Genomic DNA, 12,340 nt, shown 5'->3' on the forward strand with positions numbered 1-12,340 from the left:
GTGCACTCACTGGGAAAAGGGTGTATGGCTGAGGAGGCTCCCAAAACTGTCTAGTTCAGAGACAGATGAGAAGTTGCTGCCATGGGTTGTAATGTTGATAGGATAAGAATTAACATGTCCTTTGAAAGACCTAAAATATAGTGGAATCATAGTTGCATGATATTTAACTTATGCAAAGTCAAATACACCTGTTCAACCAACAAACAACATATTTTTTCACACAATTTGGCTCCTAAACATGAGCCCATTACTTGAACGGCCGCCTAACCAAGTGATCTTTTCTGGTGCTAGAGAAACACGTGCTGTTTTGGACTTTTGGGGTGCAGTACAGTATAATTAATACCAAGTCCTTTATGGAAAATTTCTGGGATTTTCAAGAGTCTTTTCAAGATCACGTGATGCTCACCTTTCTCACTGAGTTTAGATCCTTACCCTGTGTAAGATGTACCTTCAGTGGACTAGCACACAAAGAATTTTTCCTAGTTTTAATCAGTATGAAGAATGCATTTGGTTTTAAAATATCAAAATATTTTTATTGTGACTTTTTAAAAATAAAAAAATAAATGCTATTCATGACTTCTGGCTCTTCCTCCCGTTTCATTTGGTGGTCCTGGCCATGCAAGAAGGGCAGAGAGAGGACAGGTGGATGGAGAGACAACGAAACATGAGAGAAACAGAGGGCACAGCAAGGAAAATAGGGGTCTCTCCAAAGACCATGAACACGAGGTGTGTCCCCCCGGGCAGCGTGTGCTCTTTGGTTACTGGGTACTTTGTCTCTCCTCAGGGCCCGGGACCTGAGCTACTGTGTAGCAGAATGGGCAGTATGAGACGGGGTTAGAAACTTGGGTTTCAGACACAACTCTTGAAATCATTAGCTGTGTGATTTTAGACAGGCCGTTTAACCTCTCTGGGCCTCAGTATCCTCATCTGCAAAATGGGGAACATAATACTATTTACCTCCCAGGGCCTGGGGGAGTGTTAGATGAGACATGTTTTGAAAACTGCAGAGTGCCATATAAATGTTAGTCATTATTATGGAAGTGATAAAACAGATTGTCCTAAATTTATTATAATAACCTCAGACATAAATGGACTATCCGATGGCCCCAAGAGCCCTGAGGTTACCATTCTGCCCCGTGGCCGCATATGCGTCCCAGGTTTCTTAGCTGTGGGTTTCTTGGAGCTCCTTGGAGGGGTGACGTTTGGGTACATCACGACTCAAACGTGGAGCCACATAATTGTATCCACCAGGCCTAGCTGTCTGGGTTTCAAACTTATATTCTTCATATGCCTGAGTATATATACATTCGTGGGTATTTTTAAAAGAACCCCGCTCCCCACACTCCAAAATACAGCATTGTGCAAAATACCAGTCTAGGAAGCAACACGGTAGGGTAACAAGCTTTAAAGTCCTACGAAAGGCTCTTAGTATTTTGACACAGAAGAGTCACACTGACACATGGAGGATCACGTAAGGCCCAGTGGGATGACGTTTCTAGTTCTTTCCGCCAGGCTTGGAAAACAGAAGGTTCTGGCTGCCTCTGGCGGATGCTTCTCTCTTCAACATCTCTCTTTCTTGGTCCATCTTTGGGGTGGCTTTTCTGACTGCAACCTTCAGTGAGCAAGAGAAACAAATGCACAAACTATAATTGCAGCGAGATCCCAAAATGTTCCACTGGAATGTTTTTAAAAAAATTTTTACGCAAAATGTTTGTTGTAAAAAAATAATTTACATATACACATATACATAGCTATGAGCAAAAAGAAGCTAGAATGGTCCACTATCATCACACTACCCACAGGTCAGACTTAGTCACGCTTTGGTGGACATCCTCCAGATGTACAGATAACGTCTTCCCATTTTATATTGTCATGCTTTTGAGACTGGGAGCTTCTTATGATGGGCATGGTCATTGCAATGGAGCTTTTTTCTCCTGAGCAGCTGTTACTGAACTGAATGTGTCTTATGTCTCTGACATCTTAGGAGGAGAAAAATGCAGGATATTCAGGGGGTCTGTCTAAGCCTTTTCTGAGCACTGGCCCCCACCCGCTCCTGGCAGCCAGGTGTGACTTTACTCTTGGTCATAGTGATCGGACGTTTGGCCCGGGCTGGGCTTTTCAGATGATCACTCCCAGGATTTGGGGTTATGGGCTCTGAGATGCTACTCACTCCCTGGGCTGGTCCTTTGAATTGAGGAACTATGAGGTCACCCCTTTATGTCACATGACGGGGAAGAGAGATCAGCAGAGAGAGGTGGAGAGGAGATACAATGTGTGTGTGTGTGTGCGTAAGAGTGATAGTGATGTTTGGGATCTGAAGGCTTACCAGTTCTCTTCTGAGGCAAGACTCTCCTTTAGCCCTTAGTTTTTATGAGGCACCCACTCGTGTATCCTTATGAAAGCCCCTCCCTCTTTCTGAAGAGGTTTCTATTAATTGCAACCCAAGAATCTTACACAGTTCTGTACATACTGTAGACACAGTTGTAACTTGCAAGTTTCTTTCCAACAGGCTTCAACTTGCCAGCTCCACTTCCTGCAAGGTTTTAACTCCAACCATTATGACACACACACCTGGGGGCAGACGGCTGGTGGGTAGTTGAGTTTCAGCTCTGCCTCTGACCACGTGACCCCAGGTTTCCTCATCTGTCAGAGAGGGCCCCAACTACCCATCCAGTCTTCCTTGGGGACAGAGAAGAGACTCTGGGTGGATCTTAATGGAAGGGGCTGTTAAGACCGTCTCTTGAGCTCTTTTCACTTTAAGATGAGTTTGAGAATCACCTCCTGAGACCTGAGCCCGCAGCTGACAGGAGCCTTGAATGTGTTTTAAGCCTCTGCGTACAAAACCATTTCAGGGTGAGAAGGGCTGACATCTCTATGCTAGCCCACAACGTAAATCTTGGTCGGAATGCCCAGCGAAAATGAGATCAGACAGCAAACATCGAAAACCTTTCTTCTCTAAACCACTTTTCCTTTATGGTCCTTTTTATTTGATTTTCAATAAAATTGCTGGCTGTGGATGGTTCCCAAATGCCAGTGCCCTGATCCGGTGTGGGAGTTTGTTAACAATGAAGAGTCCCCAGTCCCAGCGTCCCCCTGCCCCCAGGTCTGCCGGGAGCTGGGCTGAGAAGCGCCACAGAGCAAGCTTCGCTCCACTTTTTGCATTGACAAGGGCAGGGGCAGCAGAAGGCAGACAATGGGAATGTCTGATCTGGGAAGAGGAAGAGATGGCAAACGGGAAATGTGAAAAGGCAAGTGTGGGCAGGAAGGGCGGGGGAACCGGGCAGGGTCCACCCTGAACCCAACCGGGGACCACAGGTGAGCCCCACGCATTCAGCTTGGATGTTTGGAACATGCCTCACCCTCAGAATGAAACGGCAGGGGTAGAAGCCAGTCATTTAAGTAGCGACCCCCAAATTGGAATTTTGGAAATTCACCGGAAATCAACTCAGGACATGTTAGAGTGGCTGCTTCAGGTAACTGGAAGCATCGGTTCTAGAAAGACCCCAGTCCGTTCCCGTACAACCTCAGGTCTCATTTAAACGTTCCTTCTTTGGGGAGACCTCTCCCGGCCCTTGGACTGGCGGGGGGGGGTCCCTGTGAAATATGCTCCTGAGCTCAGTCCACTGGCCTTTGTCCTCAAAACATTTTGTACAAAGTAATTATTTAATCATTACTTGCATTGACTTTTTTTGAATGGCCCCAGAATGTAAGCCAGAAAGGCACGGAGTTTTGTGTGTTTCTTCATTGATCTAACTCAGCATTTCTCACCCTTTTTTTCCTTATGGTCCCTCCCTGAGGAAGCTTCTTAGACCTTTTTTTCCTAATCGCTTCCACCCCCATGAAATTTTAATATTGTAGACAGCACTCTCTGTATATCTGTGCTTTATACATTAAAAAAAAGAATTTTCACCCTCTTGGGGTGACGCTGCCCCTGTCGAGAATCCACGATTGAACCCCAACACCTGGACAGAAACTGCCACATCGTAGGCTCCCAAGAAATATTTGTGAACGAATGAGGGCGGGACTGTATCTTTTTGTTCACCCTTCCATGCCCAGTGTCTAGCACTCTAAGTGGCCTAGACTAGGTATTCAGTAAATATTTGCTAACTAGAAGATTTTCCTTGTTAGCATACAACTCACAATTATAAAAAACTGTTAGCTGCAGAGGAAAAAAAATCAATGAATGGCATTTTGGAGGACAGAAAAGAAAAATCCACAGGGCCTTAAAAAGAAAGGGGATGCCAGTTCTGAAGCTTGCTAGAAATGGAGACTCTTTTATGAGTGGGCAAGACCGAAGGAGAAGGTTTTACACGTCCTGTCCATTTTAAGGTGGCCATGATGACTCCATCACCCTAAGGACCCAAGGCACACTATGAGGAAGGAGGTGCCTAAGCCACACTTCGCCAAGGATCCTGGAGGAAACCTTTGTGTACCGAGGAGATCCCAGACACCACACCTCTAAGCTCGGGCTGGAGGGCTGGAGGAACAGGAAGCTCGCTCTTTGCTCTTAGCTGACGCACCATCTGCCCGAATTCTGTTATGCAGAGGAGGCCTGAAATTCCAGGGGCTTCACTTCTCAGAGGTGCACAATGTTCCTGTGACATCCAGGGCCCATCCCAATATCTCCTCTGTCACCTTACATGCCCAGGTGGTCCTCCGACAAAACCTAGCTGGAGGGAGGTTTCTGCCTGCTCCTGCTCAGCCATTTCTTACGGATGAACAAGGGACAAGTCTCCCGCTTATTCACCCTTTGCCGGGCAGCCAAGGTCTCAGATCCAGGGAGATCTGAAGGACGCGCTCTGTCCTCTTAACATCCTGCTCTGGGCAGGATGGGCAGTAGCCACTTTCTGGTCTTAGAACAGGGTGCTGGCTGAGAAGATGCTTCTGTTCTCCAAAACTCTCCCTCACCTAGAATATCTTTGTTTTTTCCAGTGATAATTTTGCTGTCTCAGAATGACTGTGGCCTTTTATCAAACTCGAATATATCTCCTCTCTCTCCTTCAACCAAAATGTGTTTCGCTTTCAAGCTTCCCAAGAGCTCGCCTCTACCTTCTGCAAAGTGAGAACGTGGACTGGGTCAGCTCCAGTTTCAGGCTGAACTGTGAATGGCAATGTTTCAACGTGTCTAGGATTTTATAGTCTTGATTCTCGACTCTTGAAAAAAGAGTATTGTAGAGGACGCTGCCTTGAAATTCAAGAGAAATGCCACCTGACACATATCAGGTTTATTTCTCCAAAGGTTATTACCTAAAGGAGGGCAAGCAGCACTCACCTGGGTGTCAGAGCTGCACTGAGTTCCAGCTCTCCTACTTAGTCTGTGGCTCTGGACAAATTACTTTAGGTCTCTGAGCCTCAGACGCCTCATATGATAATTGAGGGTGATAACAATACCCACCATGTAGGGGTGTAGTGAAGATTAAAGGCGAGAACGCATGTTGAATGCTTAGCTCTGTGCCCGGCACTTACTAAATGGTCAACACATAACAGACGTGTTGTTGCTGTCAGCTGGGTTTCCTGCTGACATCCTAAGGCTTTCTCTCTTCCCCTTCCGGCTCACCTGGAAATTTGAGTTCTGCATCTTGTTCTTCACCGTCTCTACAAACACTCGCCTCTTGAATACAGAAAGAATGACAAAATTTAGCTTACGTTCTTCCTTGCCTTTTTGCTAAAGGAAAATGGATTTTTCTCAACTTTCAGATGCTTCCGATTTGCATGGAATGTTGGGCCTTCCTAGGGACAGGGAAGAGAATGCAGAAGGGGGCATGGCTTTCAGGCAATGCTACACTGGCCTGCTGAGCCTCTTAGAGATCTCTGTTCTGGATTCTGGAGGAATCCGCGAGGAGGAGGCCAGTCAACAGAGGGACACTATATTCCTCCTGGAGGACAAGTCTGCTTTGGCTGGAGGCAGAGCCTCCTACGTCAGTGGAAGAAGCTGTAACGTCCACTGGGTTTCCACCCAGTGGCTGAGGCGTGATGAACGCCACGGTGGCTAACCTCCCTCCCAGGGGCTGCAGGGGCCTGTCTGGAAGCCAACATCACCGCAAATGTGGGCTTGCCGTTCCCCTGGGGTTTGATTACTGCTGCTGACCCCGGTCTCCTCAAGACCCCACACCTTGGGGTCAGTTTGCAGAAGAGCTAGCATCCTCTAGGTGCTGGGGACACAAGAGTGAGAGGGAGCGGGGGCCTCCCTCCCAGACTGACACTCCAGCAGGTGAATGTGCAGGGGCGTCGGGAAGGCGACATGAGAGCCCTGAGCATCCGGCGGGGCCACCAACTTGGAGCCTACAGGGGCCAGGGAGTAAAATAAGCCGGTGAAGTGAGCAGGGTGGGGACGGCAGCGAGCCCATGAGCCCAGTGTCTTTCTAAGGGACCTGGCAGATGACAGCTTGTGGGAACGTGGGCCTAGTGTCATCAGATCTTCTGAGTTGCCCAGAGAAGCTGGAAATCCAGAGTATTCCATGAAAGTGCCCTATTTTGAAATGTTACTTAAAAAAGTCCCATGAGCCAAATGAAATATATCTGAGGGCTGCCATTTTGCAACACCTGCTCAGAGCCTCCCCTCTTGGCACCTGATGGTGCTCAGGAAAGCTGTGTTAGTGGGGCTGCTGGATAAAACACAGGCTGCCCACTTCAATGTGAATTTCAGAATGAAAACAAACAACTTTTTAGTATAAGTGTGTCCCATGCAATATCTGGGACACACTTATGCTAAGTAACTATTTGTTGTTTATTCAAAAGTCAAAGTGACTTGGGCATCCTGTTTTATCTTTCGCTAAGCCTGGCAACCCTATAGGGCATTCATGGAGGAAGCGAGTGAGGCCGTCTTTTGGGGACAGGGGAGCAGGTGCTTGGCTGTCTCTTCCAGTCTCACAAAAGGATGCTAACTCTCCCCTCAGAGCGACTGTCTGTGAAGGCTCACGGGCCTGTATTTAATTGACAGTTGCCCTCCAGGCATTTTCTGTGGAGGCCTTGAGTCTGCAGCCACTCAGCATTTATCACAGACTCAGCTGAGAGGAACTCAGCCCGGAAGACAGTCACCGTGTGAATTCCCAGGTATGATAAAGCAGTGGTTTGAAACCACCCCCCTACCCCACCCTTTTTTTGCAGCAGAACCCTTTACTGGAGCAAAATCTCATGAACTTGGTGTATAAAACAGATAATGGACAGCTTCTCTGGTGGAAGCGAGGTGTGTATGTGTGTGCGTGTGGGATGCTGAGAGTCATAACCTTCCACGGCGCTCAAGGGCTCCAAGGAACCCCAGTTTGAACATTGCTCCAAAATATCTTCCTGGGTTAAGTCCAATCGGTGGACAGCTGAGCACTGAAGGGCAGCCCGGCACCTGCACACCTGCTTTTCCTGAACTTTCCTGAACTCACTGGGAGGTGATGACAGCAGTCTGTCTCAGGAGCTGTTCTCAGACATGGCCCAGCCAACACTGCATTGCTATTCTTAGAGATGCTGTCCATTATATCACACAGTGTCCTCTCTAGGGGAAAATCCCGTGTCATCTTTATTTTATGATCACTTCTGAGCATCACATCTGTCGTATTTCGTGGACTGTGAACTCTGGACCAGATGGGGTTTTCATTTCCCACTGGTCGCCAGAGAGCCCGTAATCAAATGCGGCTCCCTCTAGGCAGGTGAGCAGGTTGTTACAATTGGCACTTTCACCCTCATTCTTGGCTCCATTTTGTAGCCACTTGCCCCTCTTCTTTCACCCACTTACTTCATTCTTAGGACAGAGGATTCCTGGGACTCCCCACACCCCACTTCTTCATCTTCTTCTTATGAAGACTCGTCTCCAAGACCCAAAGCATTTAGAGCCCAGGATGGCTGCTCCATCAGCCAAACCACACCCGCGCTTCCCTCTGCCTCCTCTCCCCTCCATACGCTGGGTGGGATGCCTGCTGGTCTCTTAGGTCATTCGTCCAGACAGGCAGGGGCGGGGCAGGGGCTCAGGTGGGGAAAGGGAAGGGCGTGGAGGTGTGTGGCTGGTCCTTGGCAGCACACACTGGCATTTCCACTCCGTAAGGTCCTACCCTTTGAAAATGCTATAGCTACTTTGTGCCTGGCCGCAAGACCAGGAAACCTCTCCATACCTGCCTCTCTTTCTCTTTGAAGGAACAGTTGCAAGGTGTTGATTCTTTTGCATTTCTCTGTTCGTGATCCTCTAAACGTTCCTGAGTGAAAATAGCAGGTGAGCAAGACAGCGTTTAGTGTGTCCGTGCCTGTTCCATTCTGGGGCACCTCTGAGGTTTCTAGGTGATGTTGGGATCCACCGGAGTTGGTGGGCAGAGAATGGGGGCAGCTGAGGGTCTTCTTCAGCCTCGTCTACCCTATCCATGTGCTGCACCACCCTCACCACACTTTACTTCTTCACCTTCGTGTGATGGATGGGTACCAACCCCTCCATCCCATTCTCATGTTACACAGCATCTGCCAATTCTACTCCTCGGTCAAAAACACACAGCAGCACTGAGGAAACCAGGGTCTTGAGAATACCTGGGCCCAAGAGAATTTTGGAAAAATGTGATTTAAATAGAATAAATAGATGATGGTAGAAGGACCTGTAACAAGTGGTCCTGTGTGCTAAGGGTTCTGTATACACGCTTTCATTGACTCGAACGCTATGAGTTAGGGGCCACTTTTATTCTCATCTTAAAGGTGAGGGATCTGAGCTAACAAAGCAGAGAGAAGTTTAGGGGCTCCAGCCCGGCTGAGACCACCCGGCAAAGCTGTGGCCACGCCCCTTGGCCAGGATTTGATTGGCAGGCCAGCTGAGCGGCTTCCCTGCCAGGAGCAGCCGTGCCTGGGCCTTTCTTTCTCACGCTGCAAGCCCAAGACAGGGCTAAGGAGGGCTTGCGTGCTGCTCAAATGACAACTTCTGTGCAGTTAAAAATTTCCTATTGAAAATTCCAGCCTTAACCCATTCACAAAAGTATCTGGGCCCTTCTTGGCTGTAGGCTCAGCTGTATTCACCAAAGAGAAAAGCGAGCTTCACAAAAGAGCTGTGGGCTCTGGGAGGACCCGGGCTAGTGTGGCGGGGTTTGCTGAGCCGTCAGCAGGCAGGGAGCTCTGAAAGACATGCACGCCTCGCCTCCATCCGTCGGAGCCTTTTCTCTCCCCAAGTCACCGAGCTTGCTGTGGGGCCGGGCACTGCGCGTCACTTAACCGTCCCGCTGCCCCGTGAACTGGAGCCTGTTGTTACCATTTTTGGTTGTTTTTGTTGAGGGATCTGAGAAACAGAGGTCAAGCCACTACTCAGGGTCACTCAGGGGCAGAGGTGGGGCTCAAACCCTATTTGTTTGACTCCAAAGTCCGCCTTCAAACTCTGAGAGACACGGCCGCCTTATCTAGGCATGTGGGAGTGGACTGGGCCATTGTCACTCTGTCACGTGGAGGGAGCCACGGATCTCGGGCATTCCAGAGTCAGGAGGCCGATGACCACAAGGTTCTCTGGGAATGCCCAGTACTGAGGTTTTCTCAGCATTTCATAGCGAATCTCATTCTCACAGCCAAAGATATTAGTATGGAAGTATGACTTTTGATTCTAGAAAGTTCTGCTTGGTGAAAAGATGTTCAAACATTAAAACTACAACCCACATTTTTTTGGGGGGGGCTGGTTCTGAAGCTCAAGGTGAGTAATTTCATTTCCTAGTGCTTCAACCATCCCATCTCCATGAACGGGTGAAATTTCATACAGGAGACTGAAAAAATTAAGGCATCGTGAGAAACCAGTAGGCGTAAAACTTAAAACAGAGAGGAATTCTATTTCTCTTTAACTTCCATTTAAAGCATGAATATATACTCCCTGGAAGGAACTGATGCCAGGATGGATGTATACAAGTTCCTTTTAGAATCCACCAGAACTTTAAAATTTATTTATTTTTTTCCTGATAAACAGAAATTTCTGACAACATTAATAACAAGCCTTAAATGTGAAGCCGAGCCCTGGAAGGAAAACCCCAGGGGCCCTGGTGAGTGAAGGATGAGGGGGACGCCCTGGAAAGGGAGGTGCAGAGAGGAAGGGGCGTGGAAAAGTGAATGCAGGCTGGGAAGGGCAGCCGGGCGGGGTGGGATCCTGTTTCTGCTGCTGAGTAGCCAGGTGACGTGACCCTCTGGAAACCTCAGTTTCCCCATCTCTCGAATGGGCTGACGTTCACCAGCATTCCTTGTGGGGTTGATGGGAGAGATGAAGTGTGTGTGGTGTGGAGCAGGTGCCTGCCATTCAGTAAGGGCTCAATAAACAACGCCATCAGCATTGCCACGATTGTGGCTACAGTTCTTACAAACCTTTCCCGAAATCGTGAGTTCCATGAATTTGAAGGTTCCCAGCTCTAGCTCTTCTGGGGACCCCAACACAGGTTCAATTTGGCCATTTCGGATCCTTCTCGGCTGAAGGATGTCTAGTGCCAGACAGGCTGGCACGGCCCTTGCATTGTGCGTGAATGAGGCAGCCCATGAATAATGCATATGAAGCTGATTATGTAAATCCTCAGGTTTTCTTACATCTTTTTAGCCAGCTCATGACAATGGCCTTCTTTTGGGCCCTTTACTGTCCCATTCTGAGGTCTGGTGTCTCTGCTTTGGGGTCTGGCCTGCCAAGCCTGGGGTGGGGGGGCGCCTTGGAGAGGGGGGAGCTCTCCGGAGGGCACATCAAAGGAAGAGTCAGAGCTCTGTCGGTGGCCCAGCTCTCCCTGGCACTGCCTCATGTGAAAGGAAACCGTCCTTTGCCCGCAGCAGCCCCATGACATGCAGACTGAGGCCTGTGATGTTTAATTCAGAGCGGGAAAGCTAGAAATGCTGCCACATCCGGGGCTCCCTCAGAGCAGGACGGCCACTTTCATTTAAGGGGCTCCCAGCCAAGGAGCCTCTGTTGGGCAGATTTCCAGGGGGGAGGGCAGGCTTCTGCAAGGAGCTCATTGAGCAGCGCCTCCTGGTTGGGGAGGAGGGCTCCCTTCTACGACCTTCTATGGCTCGGCCTCCTTAGAGCTCATGTAGGCGATGCACACACACACACACACGTGCAAATATGACATACACACACACTCCACATGCACACACACACACACAAGCATGCACACACAGATACACAACCTCAAATCAGGAAAACTAACAATTACAAGGAGGAGACTGGGTGCACCCAGCAGAGAGCGCAGGAACTAGGGTCAGAGAGATCTGCGGCCAGGTCTAGGATCTACTTTCCAGCTCCTCTGTGAACGTGGGCAAGTCTCTGAACTCTTGGAGGCTCAGATTCCTCCTCTGTAAAGTGGAGGTTCTAGTACCCCCCAGGCGGGGCTGTCGGAGGCGTTAATAAAGCCGATCATGGCTGCCAAGCGAGAGTGGAGCCCAGTGCCTGCTGGTGGTCTTGAGGAGGTGGGGGCAATTTTCCTTGTTTGCCTCATTCTCGCCTTGAGATCTCTCTACCTTAGGCAAGAGTTAGGACAAGGGGGAGTCTGGTTCTATTTGGAAGTCACTGTTCCAGTACCCAGCAGAGAGCAAGCGAAGGACACTGCACTGTATTCAATGCTCACAACCCTGCAAGGCAGGGGCTGTTAGCTCCCACTTACTGACGGGGAATGCAAGGCTCAGAGAGGGGAAGAGATTTGCACAAGGTCACACCGTTAATAAGTGGGGGGATTTGAACCCAGGACTGACTGACCCCTGAGCCATGTGACAGATGAGACATCAGGGTCGGGGGGGAGGTGGCTTCTTTTGGCTGGGTTACCAGCCTGCGTCTCAGTCTTGGTTTCTCAAGCCAATGCTACTACCAACTTCATGCCAGGAGGCAAATCTTTCATTCGTGCCCTTCCTCTGTGGTTCCCACAGCCCGAGATGCACACCTGTCCATCCCTTTGGTGGACAAACTCCAATTCTCCTTTGCAACTCAGTGCAGGTGTCATCACTTGGAAAGCCTTCCCTGAATGTTCCAGGCAGGGCTGATGCCTCCCCCTCCCCCCCCCCACCGCAATCACAAAGCCCCGAGGACTCTTTAGACACAGCCCTTACCCCAGGAAATCAGCCCGAAGTCAGCTCTTTATATGTCTGTTCTGCACTATAGCATATATTCTTCAAGGACATCCGTCCACCCCCCTCCACCTGTCCATCCATTGATCCAGCGTCCACCTGTCCCTCCATTGATCCAGTGTCCATCTGTCCATCTGTCCACTCATCAACCTGTCCGTCAATCCATCCATCCATCCATCTATTCACCAAATATTTACTGAGTGTCTACTATGTTCTGGGCACTCAAAATAGTGAACCCAATTTTCTATTCTCGGAGAGCTTATTCATCTATGTATCCCCAGGACCTGGCAGAACAATAAAAAATAATAGCCGC

At 49.1% G+C, this 12,340-nt stretch overlaps 1 protein-coding gene across 11 annotated transcripts in view; it reads right to left on the bottom strand.

The window, feature by feature from the left end:
* Positions 1–515: 515 nt before the first annotated feature.
* FHAD1 (forkhead associated phosphopeptide binding domain 1) overlaps positions 516–12,340 on the bottom strand; it is a 130,805-nt gene continuing 118,980 nt past the window's right edge. For 6 of the 11 annotated variants that reach the window (XM_070510999.1, XM_070510998.1, XM_070510997.1 and 3 more), the window contains 3 exons: positions 8,100–8,180; positions 5,558–5,611; positions 1,349–1,612 (listed from right to left, as the gene is read on the bottom strand). In XM_070510999.1, the coding sequence (XP_070367100.1) occupies positions 1,496–1,612; positions 5,558–5,611; positions 8,100–8,180 (252 nt within the window). In that variant the 3' untranslated portion in view covers positions 1,349–1,495. Of the gene's footprint in view, positions 1,613–5,557; positions 5,612–8,099; positions 8,181–9,023; positions 9,236–9,856; positions 10,172–12,340 lie in introns of those variants that run through there. The other 5 variants (XM_070511002.1, XM_070511000.1, XM_070511001.1 and 2 more) reach the window with 4 other exon arrangements.

This window comes from Equus asinus, chromosome 5, assembly GCF_041296235.1.
Source record: "Equus asinus isolate D_3611 breed Donkey chromosome 5, EquAss-T2T_v2, whole genome shotgun sequence".
Lineage (NCBI taxonomy): Eukaryota > Metazoa > Chordata > Mammalia > Perissodactyla > Equidae > Equus > Equus asinus.